This window comes from Cryptomeria japonica, chromosome 5, assembly GCF_030272615.1.
Source record: "Cryptomeria japonica chromosome 5, Sugi_1.0, whole genome shotgun sequence".
Lineage (NCBI taxonomy): Eukaryota > Viridiplantae > Streptophyta > Pinopsida > Cupressales > Cupressaceae > Cryptomeria > Cryptomeria japonica.
The window spans coordinates 161618575-161634841 of record NC_081409.1 but is presented as its reverse complement, the minus strand read 5'-3'; the positions used below and the strand labels follow the sequence as shown (position 1 = coordinate 161634841).

Below are 16267 nucleotides of genomic sequence, written 5' to 3'. Positions count from 1 at the left end.
TTCTCAATTGATTTTTTAGATTTACAATTGACAAATAGAAAAAATAGAAACATTATGATTTAATTGAAAACTCTTTCAAAATTGTTTATAGATATATATAAGTAACATTTCTATTCCATTTCTATAGTTAGTGCTAAATTATGGTTATATGACGATTCAAGTTATAGTTAGGGCATAATTTTAGGGTTATAGTTAAGGTTAAAAGAAACGGAATATATTTTATATATAAGTAACATTTTTATTCCAATAAATAAAATATATTAGAGTTAGGGTTCAATTAGGTTTATGATTATAAAATATATAAGTAACATTTCTATTCCATTAAATAAAATATATTAAAGTTAGGGTTCAATTAGATCTATGATCATAAAATATATAAGTAACATTTCTATTTCGTTAAATAAAATGTATTAGGTTTGTGATCATAGAATATATAAGTAACATTTCTATTCCATTTTCTCTTTCCCTTGTAAATCAATTTAAATTGTAAAATCAAACTATTTTTTTCTTTTTTTTAAATTTTTTTTAAATGAATCATTTGTTTTAGAATGAAATTAAAACTAAAATTAAAATATACATTTCTATTACATTAACTTCTAAAATGAAATAAAATCTACTTTTTTAGTAGTTAATTGGATTAACAATTAATTCATTCTCAATTGATTTTTGAGATTTTACAATTGACAAATAGAAAAAATAGAAACATTATGATTTAATTGAAAACTCATTAATCATTTTTATATTAGATATAGATAGATTAAAATTTATAGATATACAAACATATTAATTATCATAGCTTATTTATACTATGCACATCATATCACTGAAAACCTAAGAAAAATAAACTAAATATACCAAGCTTCTAAGTTAAAAACTCTCAAATCACAACAATATATGCTTATAAATAGCAATCCTAAAACTTTAATATTAATACAAAATTTTTAATTTTAGGAAAAATTAAAATCCAAACGCCAATTGAATTGGCCTAAAGAAATTTATTTCTGACTCGCAAAGAGTTTGGCTGGGCGAGGTAACGTGTGGGAGAGGCTCAGGCCCCTCATTGCAAGCAGCCAAAAAAATAAAAAGAACAAACCCCAGCCATGAAACAAAACAGCCAGGCTCCACCAGAAACGAGAGCTGGATATGAAAATTCTACAATCTGAAAATAAAATTAGTATTTGAGAAGCATCATGAAACATAAACATACTGGTTTCGACTGCTTGATATATGAAAAGACTTTACCAACTTTCAAGAAAATGCAAGTAGATGTAAAGCTTGGGTCAACCACCTTTGCCTTGATACAATGAGAGTTTTTGAAACTGTAAGTTGAAAAACGTTCAAACTGCAATTTCAGCAAACCCGGAAACAAAATATATATATATATATCTATTAAATCATAGTTTAAAAAACGAATATCTTGTATATTAAATCACAGTTTAAAAAATGAATAGCACAAATTATGAGGAATTTGAATGCACAATTTGTTTAAGCTCATCCAAAAGAAATTTTGATAGCTTTCCAAAAGTTGAATATTAATATGCTGATGATTTTACAATTATTCTGCAAATAAAATAGACTCTTAATTCATATTCAATAAACCTACAATATGAAAATAGTATGAAATCTGTAAAACAATATCACATACCTCTATCTCACATTGAAACTGCACAATTGATCCCTTCTCTATCTGCAAATTACTTTTGCCAATGACAAGTTTACAATTTGAAAGAATGGTGCATTACCGTTTTTGCGAAACTGTCTCGTAACCGTTTTGAAAACCAAATCTATCAATCTATCAATTATTTTATATTCTATATTAATTAAAATAATTGAAAACCTCCAAATGTTGACGCATAAATTTGCTGCCATTGTAGAAGCCTCTTGGCTTAATTATAATTTTTTTAAAAATAATTTATACTTTATACACATTTAATCTTTTCTTCTTAATTAAAAATGAGTAAAATTATTGTATGAATCCTAATAAAATCATATCTTACAATATTTACCTACTTATTTTGTCAATTGATTTTGTTACCAATCTTAAAAACTAAAAACCTTCTCGTTAAAGATCTCACACATCATTTTTCTTGCTACAACTGAAAGCAGATAGATGCCAAACGAATCTCGGCTCAATTTCTACTACCATTCACAAGTGAACAACAAGACAAACAATTCACATTATAAACGTTTAAAATAAAAGTTTGCGAGCATAAAATCCATGATTAATACACCTTTAATGTTGTCTGTCTTCCTCTATTACTTCTCAATTAGCCCCTATAAATCTGCTCCTAACGTCGCCGTTTGAAAAGTTTTTTAGTCCAGTGAGCCAAGTTGTAAAATAGACCACTGAATAAGATCACATTCAATACGTCTGACATGATACAGATTATCCCTAAAATGATAGCGAATGGAAATGATAATATTGGCCAAATTTTGTAACTGTCTGCGAAGAAAATGAAGTGTTTGGAACGAAAGCGCACGACATGTATGGTAAGGGGAAGAAGGCACACCATAGTCCACACGATCCCTGCTAACCATGGAGATGGTGCGATGACCATGTGTACCGCTTTTCCAAACGCTCCAACCAACAATAGCAGTGCTGCCCATAGGAAGTTGAAACTGTACATTACCTGGGGATGGTCTTGCTGGTCACCCTTATCTGCATACAGGACAAGAAGAGCCGATGCAATAGAAGTACAAAACGAGGATGTGTCACATATCGGAAACAGTTTGAAGAGAAATGTATCCATCAATATAGCTTTTGGGTTCTCTCCTGGTGGTGAAACAAGTCCTCCTGGTAAAGTGAAGGCTGCTGCAAATGACACTGTCGCGATCAAAACCGCATTTATGGATATATTTTCGGCTTTGATACTTGTTTTCTTTTTACTAGCTGATAGCTCTATCCTTCTTTTATCTTCCAAAATCTCTGAAGTGAACAGTGCACCATGGAGTCGAAGCAGTATTATGATCTGCATGAATGAAAATGTCTTTTAAAACAAAATCATTAAAAAAACCTCTAAAACTAAGTGTGTATTTACTTTCTAATCAACATTTTGAATCATAAAATACGATTAAAATATTAATATAAAAACAATAGAAACATACTACATGCGTTCAATTACTCACATTCTTGTAAAGTAGTGGGTCTTTTTCAATATTCTCCATTGCTATGTGTAATGCAGTTCGTCTTGTGTTATCGCGATGATTAAGCGATTCCTTTGACATTAAGGATAACAACATATTTTTGAAGCTGAATAAAATGCTCCGTACAGCATTTAGTACAGCTAGATGAAGAGGTTTTCTGCCCTCGCTGTCAACTAGTTCCATACAGTCTCTGCCGTGTCTTAACAGAATTTGGACTAGACTATACTTTTCCCACTCCACTGCCATGTGAAGCGGGGTCTTCTTTTTATTGTCCTGTTTGTAACACAAAGAATTGTCTTTTGCCAAAAGCAGTCTGGTGATCTTAATGACATCACCATATCTCTCATGTTTTCCTGGAAAGGAAGATAGTGCAAGCATGTGTAAGGCTGTTCTTCCAGATGCATCCGTTTGTTTTGCCAGTTCAGGGCTGTGTTTTAAAAGTTTCTCAACGATATCTAAACAATTTAAAGCAGTGTGAGGCGTGAGCTAAGAAACAGCTTAAATGAAATATACAAACTCTTTTAGAATAAGAAATACTGGTTCTAAGTGTTAAAATAAAATCAGATTTAAGGGAAGATATTAAAATAAAATTAAAATCTGTTTGTAATTGCTAGTTCGTTGTAATTTTTCATACAACATACCATTTATATAAAGTCTATATTTTAGACAATCGTTGATAATAAACATTGTTATAATTCTCTGTCTCTCCTGGGTGATCCTCATAGTGTTGTTTATTTAACTGATTACAATTCTATCTTTTTTGGGTGATGACATTTCTGGTTTATGTAATTGTTTACTGCTTTACTATGATCATTAAGCAATTCATTGTTTCTTTTATTTTTCGAACATTATGGTATCCGAGCCAGTTTGAAATGGCAACGAATGCTAATAGTACACAACTACAGATTCCCAAATTTAATTGAGAAACTTATGATTTTTGGTGCTTTCAAATGAAGATTTTGTTCAGATCACAGAAGCTTTAGGATCTTATGAATAATGGATATTCAGAACCAGTGGATGCAGCAGCATTAGCATCGCTCACACAAAATGACAAAGATACGTTGTAGGAAAATCGGAAAACATATTAGAAAGCATTGTTGTTAATAGTGCTGGTTCTTGATAAATCTCTCCTCCCAAGAGTTACAGCCACTTTGAATACAAAAGAAGTGTGGGATCTCCTTGCACAGCACAGAAAATGTAAGAATAGTCCATTTACAAATACTTAGAAGATATTTTGAAATTTTACAAACGTCCGATTTAGAAAATTTTGGAGATTTCTTTACTCGTACAATGGGGATAATTAATCAGATGAAATCAAATGTCGAGGTTATGACTGATTAAAAAATTGTAGAATTGTTTTTAAGAACTTTGCCAGCAAAATACGATCATGCAGTTATAGCCATTGAAGAATTAAAAAATCTAACAGTTTTATATGTAGATGAGCTTTTGAGTCTATTGTACACATGAGCATAGAATAAATAAATCTATGAAGGAGCCACTGGAACAACCATTAAAGAGCAAGGTATCAGTGAGAGAAAAAGAAGTAGCATCAAAAGCATTTTCTGCATGAAGAGAGAGGTAGAAGTCCAAGAGGAAGAGGAGGACGATTTCTACAAAGAAGCAGAAGTCAGAAAAGCAATAGAAGAGATGAAGAAAATAATTGAGAGAGAGGCAAAGCAAATTTTCAAGAAAGAGACAGAGGTTCTCAGAGGTATGATAAATCATTTGTTCAATGTTATTATTGTCATATACGTTTTGCATTTAAATTGAGGGAAAAAATTGCCGCCTAATATGCAAATGAAGGTGAAGGGCATGAGGAATATGTATGGCTACCATGTAGCACAAAAGAGGAAATAAATGAAGATAAATGGTATAATTATATGATAGGAAGCATAGAGATATTTCAGATTTTGGATGAATTCATAAAATCAGAAATATATTCTAATATGAGATATTCTTTTTGACATTTATGGATGACTATAGTAGAAAAAACTAGGTGCATCCATTGAAAAATATAAATTAGATACTTTCATCAAATTCAGAAAATTTGAAGTTACTTTCAAATTTAGAGAATGTGTAGAATGAGCAAACCTCAAGCCACAAAGCCAAAGTAACCTATTATTGGCAATGACATTGTCAATCTAATGATGGCGATTCGATCATTAATAAAATTAAAAACAAGAATCTAGAAAGCACATTACAAATATGCAATTCATTAAGTATTACAAGTCCAAGTTAACAATTTGAACAAGAACCAATCTAGTGCATAGCCAGCATATTTTTATTGCCCTAAATTTGTCACATATGTTTCGACCCTTTATACGAGGCATTACATCCATCTCCAAATACATCATTTTTATTAAATCACTTGAATAAACATTTCTAATAAATAGATTCCTTTCTAAACTTGTTATAAGTCAGAAATCAATTCAACATAGGTTTAATAATGCATACAATCTGACCATAAAGAGGGTAATAATAATGCGTAGAATCTATTTTCTCAGGGTAAATTTAATTTTCAAAAGGCCCACATGTGAAATACTATTGTCTCCATTTGTTAGATTAGCTTTCTTGCAAAATAGGAAATAGGTGGGCATTCATGGTCCTTACCACAAGGTGATTATGATGATTTATTATACCAAATAAATGTTTTAAGTGTCATCTATTCTTTAAGGAATGAAATCTTATCATAATTTCAAAAAATGATAGACACGTATTTGATCACCATTAACTCTATAGTTACCCTCTCCTCAAGTGGTAAACAACCCCCAAAATGGATTCACCTCGTCAAGAGCCCATCTTTTCATTCCAACTACCTTGGATGCCCTCATAGATTTCTCCACCAATTGGGTCATTACATTTAGGCCCTTTCTCAATCAATTTAAAAAAGTGTAATCAAGTTCCTTAACTACTATCTTATATTGCGTTTTGATATTCCTCTTACAAGACCCTTCTTGCTAGTCTTCAATGCTTGAAAACCATTAAGAAAATTCAATGGCATGTATCCTTTGAGCTACATTTCCCTTTTGATTAGTGGTCTGAGGCGATTAGTGAAGCACCAAACAGTACACTTTATGTTCAACGAATGCATTGCGAGGGCCAGTGAGAATGTGTCATATTTCCCCACTTTATAAACTTCCAGCCAATCCACAAGCCTCTTCATATTTTTCTTGAGCTTCCAACATATATATAAATCAAGCCCATCATCCTTACCACTTTTAAGCTCACATAGCGCTACTTCATTTATTGTTGTAGAGATGGCCCCTATGAAATTTTGCTTAGAAATTGACCCTCAATACTTTTTCTCTGCAATCCTTTTGAGTCACCATTTTAGTTCATTAAAAATTGACCATGTTTAGGGGCTCACTTTGGCTAATAAGTGATTAATGGTATGGGGTAAGACAAGGAAAGATAATGTGAAATCTACAACCATTACCCATTTTGTTGAGGTGCTTCATGAGTGAACATACCGAAAAGATTTAAACTATTAAGTGGCTTTGTATTTAGTGGACCCTTTTTCTAAATAGATCATGTGAATCCACCACCAATAGGCATTTGATGACATGTGACAACATTTTATTCTATTCTTATGATACATGGTCCTCTTTAAGTCATCCATGGACTAAACCTCTAACCAATAATATCATACCACATTAATCCAAATTTTAATTGGAAACTTATTCCATTCACCTTTTATGTATACCATTGGGATCATTTAATAATTGATAGATCAAATACATCACATTGATTAACACGTGATCAATGCCTACTCAAAATGAAATAACTCAATTTTTTATGTAGATATTCTTTATTGTTTTTCCCACATCAATGGAATTGAACAAATAAGTTCAAAGCTTCAATTTATACTCAACATTCACTTAAAAAAAAATTGAGTGCAAACTCAAATAATTGGACCACTTGATCAATTATAACAAGTTTTTTATGATTGAGGTCCATGGATCAATGGTGCACTTGTTGACCAATGAAATCTAAACACCTTATCCAAAAAGACTCATAAAAGACCACACAATAATATGGAGCTCTACCATTTGATAGTCAAACTATAGTCAAATATGATGGTGTGCATTTTTTAATACACAATTATCCCTAAGGGAAAATTTGACAAGACTTGAGGTAGCTACGCTTACGTTTTACCATTTTATCAAGGAGCCAATGTGCTAAACAAAAGTACTAGTGTTTTTTCTTTAAATAAATAATTAATTCACACAATCACTGGTAACATTTCAACACACAAATAAAAAAAAGTGCATGGGTAAAGGCAAAATCTTAAAATTTACAATTAGAATTATATTAACATAAAATTTGGGAGCTTAACAAGGTATCAAACATGTAGAGCTTATTAATAAGCTAGGAGAATGACACCGAAGCTTATTTGAAACATTATTGCAAAATTAAATGACCATGAATGTTAGTAAGTAGAGACCAAGAAGATGAGGCAAGGAACAAAATCATCATAGATGAAGGTCAAGAGGATGAAAAAGGAGACACATAGCCATCACTTGTATTTATGATATCAAGTATCAACAAGAAGATGTGGGCTAGTTAGAGTGTCTTTTATTGTATCCAAAGGTAGATTTAGAGTAGAGAGAGATTCCCAAAATCAAGGTGGTTGGACTGAATAATGAGCATTACATCATGGGTAGATGATGAAGCGTGTGAATTCTCAATGATAAATTATTATATTCAATTTAAGGAGCCACATTTAATTTTATCAATATTTGAGACTGGTTATTAAAAATCTCATTTTTTTCACCAATAGATGTTGTTGGAAGTATTGAGTAGTTTTCACATTTCTTGAAAATTGTGTAGTGAACAAGACATAGATAATCAAGAGGTTGGAGTTTAATTTGAGGTGCTCAAGGCACTTGCAGATGATGAAGATGTTAGGGCTACAAGGCAATAATGTCTTGTAATAGAGTATAACATGATATACAATAAATGAAGATGTGCATAGTAGAATTCATAGTTCTCATCGGGGGTCTCACACCTCCCCTAGATATGTTTTATTATTGGTCTTTAGTTTTTTGTCCTTTTTTATTTCATTTTTTCATCTGTTTTCCTTTCTTTTGATTACTCATTGAAGGGTAGCTAGATGTATGCATTTGGTTATATGTTTTGTATGTTTATTTGGTTTTATTTTATGGACTGGTGCCCCACAATAGATCCCTAGGAGCTAATCTCTTTTTAATCAATATTGAAAACTTGGTTCGTTGAAGTCAAATAAAAGTACAATATTTGGTTTGAATTTCAATTTTTACCATGCCTGATCTTGTAGATATATATTTTACAATGCTATGTAGACCAAAACATTAGAAGAATTATAATGTTATATTTAAAAACTATTTCATTTTAGAGATTTCATACTCTTAATATCAAATATTGACAAAATATTAACTAGTGTTTAGTTTTCTTATAAAATTGAATAGTTTACTAAGAGCTTACTAGAGGTCAAAATTGTGTAAGAGATGAGACTAAGGTCATGCTCAAATGAATTTGGTTAGAATGAATTCTATTATTTCTTGATACTTAGTGGAAGGAATTGATATGGATACCTCAATGGTAAAACGAATATCCCTTTTTCCTTGATTCTTAATGAAAGAAGGCAAGAAGGATACCTCTCAATTTTTATTTCTTAGTGGAAGGAGGTTTGATAAATACCCTCAATCCTTATTTCTTAGTGGAAGGAGGCTTGATAAATATCCTCAATCCTTATTTCTTAGTTGAAGGGGGTAGGATAAATACTTTCAATCCTTATTTCATAGTGGATGGAAGTGAGAGAAAGCCCCTCAATTTTTTCTATTTGCATAAGGATGTCAAATAATAATCTTTAATCTTTGATGCAAAAATTATTAACACAATCTAATCCAGAAATTGCATATTTGACTAAAATTAGTATCCTCGGCTTTTAATTCTAGATTGACTGAATATTCTTCAATTATAAATAAACAAATTTTCATAGATATTTAAAAAAATTTAATAATAAAATATATTTTAAAAAGTATAATGATTTCAAGATGGGTTTCTCCCAAAAGCTAAATTACAGGTCAGCCAAGTGTTAAAAGAATACTTAGCAAAATTAGAAATAAACATTTAACAAAAATATGACTTTATAGCTAAAAGGACGTATAGACTGTAATTAAACCATACAAGAAAAGCTACAGACAAGTGAAACCTAAGTCAAATACTCGTCCATCGGTATCTATGAACTAGTAAAAGCTTATAAAAATGTCTATTCTCTCTATTTATAAAAGTAAAAATAAATAAATGTCCACAGAAGTAAGGCAAAGAAGAGCAGGTTTATTTCTTTTATTTGTTTTAGCAAGATCGACCGTAGTTACCTGTGTGTATGTAGAACACCGCAGAATGGAGTGGTGTTTGGCCGTCGTTTCTCTTCATACTGCTGTTATGAGTCGTGGAATCCAACAATATCTCAACGATATCTGCGTGACCACTCTGAGAAGCTATGAAAAGAGCCGTTTCACCCTCAAGATTTGATACATTTGTCAGAGGAGCTTCACTATTCGGAGCAGCATCATGATGGCGGCCATGCTCCAGGAATACCTCCTGATTTGATACGCCGGTCAGGTCATCCTGATTACGGGCATGCTTAAGTAGGACCTTTACGACCTTATCATTTCCCCCTTTTGCAGCTTCGTGAAGAGCAGTGTTTCCTTCACAATTTACAGACCTCAAAAAATTACCAGCCTCTACATCTCCTTCCATTAATCCAATCAACCTTTCCACCAACTCGTGATGGCCATAAAAGGCTGCAAGGTGAAGTGCACTATTTCCATCTGAATTTCTCACCCTCACAAATTCACGCGCTGCATCTAAATCGTTGCTGATCTCTTTAAGAAGCCTTTCAATAAATCGCAGATTACCCCGAGAAACTGCTATATGCAGTGCACTATTATGTAGAGCGGTAAACTCTTGGAAAATATTGACTTTTGCCTTAATAACCTTTTCAAGCATAGACACATTTCCCAATTCGGCGGCTGCGTATAATCGTCTGTCCATTCCTGGGAAGAGATGGGCAGATTCATCCATGGAGCTTCTCATTTCGGGGAAGGGTGAGGCAGATCCATCCATGGAGCTTCTTATTTCTGGGGAGAGATGGGCAGATTCATCAATAGAGCTGCTCATTTCGGGGAAGGAATGGGCAGATTCATCCATAGAGCTGCTCATTTCGGGGAAGGAATGGGCAGATTCATCCACGGAGCTTCTTATTTCTGGGAAGAGATGGGCAGATTCGTCCACAAGAGCTTCTCATTTCTTATCATCTTAGAAATCAATCTTACCATAATTTAACATATTATATAAAAACACGTATACATTTTCAAAAAAAGTAATTACAAACATGCTAATATATTTTAAGTAATAATGATTTATAAAGATCACTTAATTTATTTTATGCCACCATTAAATTTAAATTTAAATTAATAATAAATTATTTAGAAATATTTATAATAATTACAATTATAGATTATGCTATATTTACATTAATTATTAATAAGATTAAGGTTAGATTTTTAGAACTTAATGTTAATGTTATAATTAGGGTTATGGTTAAAACTAGAATTTGAACTTGGCTAGACATAAGACTAAAATTAAGGTTAAGGTTAAACTTATAGAGATGAGTGTATTATATAATTATATGATGATAGAGTTTAAACATATTAATTACTATTTTAAAAATTAAAATAATTATGCAATAACTATAAATGTTTAAACAATAAAACACCTTTAATTTTGAATATCAATATGTTCATTACATACTACAATTGATATGTTATAACTCATCTATTAATTAAACATTGTTTTACTAAAAAGGCAAGTGCTAGCCACTAAGTGGCACTTGTCATATTATAACATAAGTGATTTTAATGTATATATATCAAAAAATTTACTAATGTAATTTGAAAAAAATAAAAATATATATAACTAATATAAAAATTTAACATAGATAATATATAATTTAACATATATAACTTATTACATAATATACAATTAAATGATTTTGATATATGTTAAAATAAATGAGTTAGATAAAATGTATGTTATAATATAATAATAACTATTAAAATAAATAAGAATATTTTTCAAAAAATTAGATAAATTTATTATTAAAAAATTAAAAAATTAAATATATAATTTAAAAAGTAAATATGTTTATTAAAAATAAATTATTATTTACTTATATATGTATTTAAAATTTTACAAATAATATTATTAAAATTTCTATGTAATATACATCTTAAAATTTATGATAATATATTTTTTATTGAAATAAAGAAAAATAAAAATTTAAACATACTATTAAAAATTAAAAATATATAAATTAATTATTAATTTATTATATTATTAATTATAACTTAAAAAATATAATAATTTTTTTTTTTAAATGAAAATTTTTATTTTTAACTTTACCTTAAGAGGTGGCAGGACGGACCAACACACTGCAGCTTCTGACGGATGCAGTACAGAAAAGAACACGGAGACGGTGCCAATTTTCGCCCCCATAGCCAGTGCCTCGACGCATATCTTGGAAGGTAGAACTTTTGTATAATTCTTCTAGTGTCGCTGGGCCAACGTAACTAAAAAAATAACCATCAAGAAAACTGAGAGAAAATACACTCGAAATTACAAGGCCAGTTACGTGGCTGACTGTAAGTGTAGTACAAGCACTGACATTAGTGATTTATCATACTGCAATGAAAGACCCAACCCAAGAAAAGAAAAGAAATAAAAGTTTTTTGGCATCTTTGTACTAATAATTACTAAACAACAAAAACAATGATAATGACATAAAGACTACCTGTGAAACACAGAAAAAGATATGAACCCACTTTCACAGTGAGAAAAAGACATGAACATAAAGATCGCATGGGATATGAATTGTCATATCAGAGAGAAAGAAAAACAAGTTATACGACTTGTCAAGTGGCTGATTGACTGCAAGCACCAACATTAGTGGCATCCCTACGTCGCTTAGAGTGATTTTCTGTAGGCCTAAATAAACAAGAATTTAACCATTAAAATAAGAGAATTTCTTTTAACATCTAAGATTATATGCCTCTTAATTGAGGACGACACTAAATAACCACGAAGCTTCAGTCACCTTCTCTCCTTGTAATCCCGTTCAAACGTGTCAGAAAATCGCCTTATAAAAGCTATTTAAATTGGGATTTCGAAAGATTCTGCAAATGTCACTACCGCCAAAAGAATACAAACGATTAGTCATGTCATTTATTTAAAGTATGATATCTCTCGGCCAAAAGAATACAAATGAATTGTCATGTCGTTTATGTAAAGATTCTGCAAATGTCACTACTGTCGGCCACTAAATTTCAATTCCAGGACTGGAATCTCTACAATAGGACATATCTCTCAACATTATTCGACTGGTGGTGACCACCATTGACACATATCTTGGAAGGTACCCACTTTTATTTCTCAGTAAACTTACAGCATTACTATGCGAAATTTTGTAGTCGTATATAGCAATATTAAAAATTATTAGATCGTATAATAGGATTTGTTATACTTTTATATAATTGTATATATGACATTTGAAATTTTGTTTTGATCGGTAAAAGGTCGAAGTCAGAGAAATTTTATTAATTTAAAAAGATAACTACACCTCAATTCAGTGTGGGCATCGGTAGGAAATAATGGAGGGAAGAAAACCTCCGGTCTAGCCTAGATCCATTAATGGATCAGAAAACTAATGCTACAGAAAGCTAATAATAAAGAACATGATACATGAATCCCTGGATAATTCACATCCTGGTTAATCTATATGAAAGAATACTTAAAGATCGTCCAAAATTTCCTATGCATTGCGATTCGACCCTTCCTTGATAATGATGTCCTCAATAATGATCCAAACATTGCTCTAACCTGAGTTCTTGTCTTGCCAGATATGGAACAGACCAGTCCACTGTTCTACATAAGAACCTTATCACGCCTTTCAACCAAGATAGTCGTTAGAATGTTTAAATTATTATGTTTTAAAAATTTGACAACAACTTGAAACATAACTACACATATGATTATTAATGTCAACTTCCTTCTAGGGTATCAAGCCCTTAATCTTGCCGTGATAATACCTACAAGAAACCTTCAACCCTGCCATACAACAGATTACTACAAAAAATGTTAGCCAGTAAATAAACCCCCATCCATGACACCATGCTTATACCCGAACAACCGCTAAAGGTCATTAGCTTATAGAATTGAAAAGAACTAACTTCAAATCCAAAGTATTGTCTACATCTTTATCACAATATGTCACCAGGAGGATCTTAAAATCACCTAGCTCCTTATAGAGATGCTGGTGGATATGAAAATCAAAGAGATCCTTAGAAGAAGACTTGATCAGAAAATAGCTTCTAAACAGTCCACCAGTTTTAAAACACAAAAAAGATGCCATATATTAACTAAGAACATATTAACTAAGCATCCATAAGTCTTTAATATAAGTCTAAAATAAGACGAAAGTTAGATAGAAAACCTGAGACAAACACCTAGCTACCAATCCGGCAAATTCAGAAAGACAAGGAACCATAAATGTGAAAAGGGCCCTCCTACGGTTGAAGCCTCATCCTTTCCTTCCCCTCCCATGAGGGTCCATGGTTCCTGAGCTGTCCGCCTTTACTGAAGAGAGGGAGGCAGGAGAGGGAGGAATTGGCACCTCGTCCGAGATCATTGTAATGTTTCAACTTTGAGATATTTAATAAACCATTTGTCATGCAGATGCTTTTTAACCTACAAGAGCCATAAAAGAAAGGAGAAATTCCTGCTCCTAATTGGGCTATAGGCTTCAAAAGCCTGAGGATCCACTATAGCTAGAATGGGGAATCGTGGCACTAGATTATTCATCCTGATAAGGATATTGTAATCCTGAAGCTTTGGAACTGTGAGCTCTTCATCAATGTTTCCCACCACCCTCTCTAACTCACCCAATATTTCCTTTTTGATGACCTTTTTACAGAGTTTCAACACTACATTTCTGTCTTTCTCAAGATGCATGGCTATTGCTAAGAACATCGCTGCGATGTCTGGATTATCTCTAGTCAGGTCCTCATTTAAAATATAATCCCTCCCCAAGCTTTTCATAATAGCTCCAATAACCAAGGGATTCGGATGAACAAGAATGCCCCTCAATCTCTCTGCCTTGATTTTCCCTACAAAGGTCACCTATTGTTTGAGCCCTAGAAGTCTGAACAGGGTATCCATCTGAGCTACAAGAAAGATGACCTAGGACTTCGATCATACAAACTAAATAGACTAGGAGCATTAATGCTGCATGAGATACAACTTATCTTGTCGAAGAGGAATACAAAATACAGGTAGATGATCGGTATCAAAGGGTCAAGATGCTAAAGGAGCGATCTCAATGATCTAAGTAATAATTACTGTCGCCTTAATGCAAACAAGCAAAAGTAATTTTGCCTTCAATCGCATAAGGAGTGTCACATCATCATTACTAGAGTACCCTATGCATGCGCAACCCAAGGAAACCATACTAGTGAAGATGGGGGCTAAAGGCCGAGCAAGTTGGGTAGATCTGACGGTCAAGTAGAAGATCCAATGGTGGTCGTTGACCTGTAATGAGAAACTGCTTGTCAGTTACCCATCGTGACTCAGCGACAAGGTGGGCAAGGTCTAGTGGAGGGACCGGCCAAAGGTGAGTTGGCAAGTGAAGTGGTGGATAAGGTGGCAAGATAGATGGTCGCTAGTTGGAGGTGTGGACACATTAGGAAGTGAAACGTGGAAGTGGACAACAGGAAAGTTAATAGCCGAGTAAGTTGGAAATGATCCAACGATTGTTGTCGGTCCACAATGGGAAAGTGCACGATGTTTATTCATCATGGCCCAGTGACACACCACTAGCAGGCGGTTAAGGTGGAAAGTTGAGGCTAATAGATAGTGAAGACGGTGAAGAGGCGGTGGTTAAGAAACCAAGGACCCTAAAGATCAAGTAGTTGACAAGAAGATTGATGGTGGTCGTTGATCTGCAATGGGAATTAGCTTTACCCATCGTGACCCAACGACAAAGAAGAGCCAAGAACTGGAAGTGGGTCTGACGGTGTTGAGGTGGCAGACAGGTGGCAAGTTAGGTGGCACCCAGGTGGATTCTAGGCAAACTAGAGGTTGACACTAGGCAGGGCACAAAGACAAAGGGCAAGTTAACGATCATGCAAATTGAAGATGATCCAACGGTTGTCGCTGAACCACGAAGAGAAATTGCGTGACATTTATTCCTCACGACCCAATGATTGAATGGTGGGCCCAGCTGAAGAGTAGCCTAAGTGAGTTAAAGAGCTTACAAGTTAGAGAAAGATCGACGACCATCATTGTATCACAGTGAAAAGATACTTGAGCATTAATCCTCACGGATCAATGAAAAAGAACGTGCAGTAAAGAATGAGATAAACTTTGGGCAGATATGAAAGATCCAATGGTGGTCACTGATCTGCAATGGGAAACTGCTTGTCAGTTACCCATCGTGACTCAGCAACAAGGCAGGCAAGGTCTAGTGGTGGGTCCAGCCTAAGGCATGTTGGCAAGTGAAGTGGCGGACAAGGTGGCAAGTCAGATGGTAGCCAGCGTGATGCGTGGGCAAATCAGGAAGTCATACATGGCAGTGGTCTATAGGAGACTTAATAACCAAGTAGGTTGGAAATGATCTGACGGTTGTCACTGGTCCGCAATGGGAAAGTGCATGCCATTTATTCATTGTAACCTAGCGACAAACCACTAGAAGGTGGTTAAAGAGGAAATTTTAGGCAAACAGATAGTGCAGATAGTGAAGACGCCTCGGTTAAGAAACCAAGGACCCTAAAGACCGAGTGGTTGACTTGAAAATTGATGGTGCTCACTGATTCGTAATGAGAATAAGCACGATGGTTACCCATCATGACCCAGCGACAAAGAAGAGCCAAGGATCAGTAGTGGGTCCGGCAGTGTTGAGGTGGCAGGTTAGGTGGCACCCAGGTGGATTCCAAGCTAACTAGAGGTTGACATGAGGTAGGGTGCAGAGACAAAAGGGCGAGTTAACGGGCATGCATATTGAAGATGATCCAATGGTTGTCGCTGA

The 16267-nt window shown here is 33.4% G+C and overlaps 1 protein-coding gene across 2 annotated transcripts; it reads right to left on the bottom strand.

The window, feature by feature from the left end:
• Positions 1 to 2153: 2153 nt before the first annotated feature.
• Positions 2154 to 10452, bottom strand: LOC131876317 (ankyrin repeat-containing protein At5g02620-like). 2 transcript variants are annotated; one of them, XM_059221297.1, is made up of 3 exons: positions 9504 to 10452; positions 3127 to 3599; positions 2154 to 2969 (listed from the first exon to the last, which is right to left on the bottom strand). In XM_059221297.1, exons 1-3 carry the CDS (start codon positions 10348 to 10350, stop codon positions 2289 to 2291), a joined length of 2001 nt encoding a protein of 666 aa, XP_059077280.1. In that variant the 5' UTR covers positions 10351 to 10452; the 3' UTR covers positions 2154 to 2288. The 2 variants fall into 2 exon arrangements, with proteins under 2 accessions (XP_059077280.1, XP_059077281.1); XM_059221298.1 differs by having other exon boundaries at positions 3127 to 3497.
• Positions 10453 to 16267: the final 5815 nt, after the last annotated feature.

Bases quoted from the DNA above. Each gene is read 5' to 3' on its own strand.
- LOC131876317 (XM_059221297.1), bottom strand. From the start codon at position 10,350: ATGAGCAGCTCTATGGATGAATCTGCCCATTCCTTCCCCGAAATGAGC. The intron at 3,600-9,503 runs GTAACTACGGTC...TAAATTGTTTAG, and splicing joins GGTGTTCTACATACACACAG to ATATCGTTGAGAAACTTTTA. The intron at 2,970-3,126 runs GTGAGTAATTGA...TCATTCATGCAG, and splicing joins ACCCACTACTTTACAAGAAT to ATCATAATACTGCTTCGACT.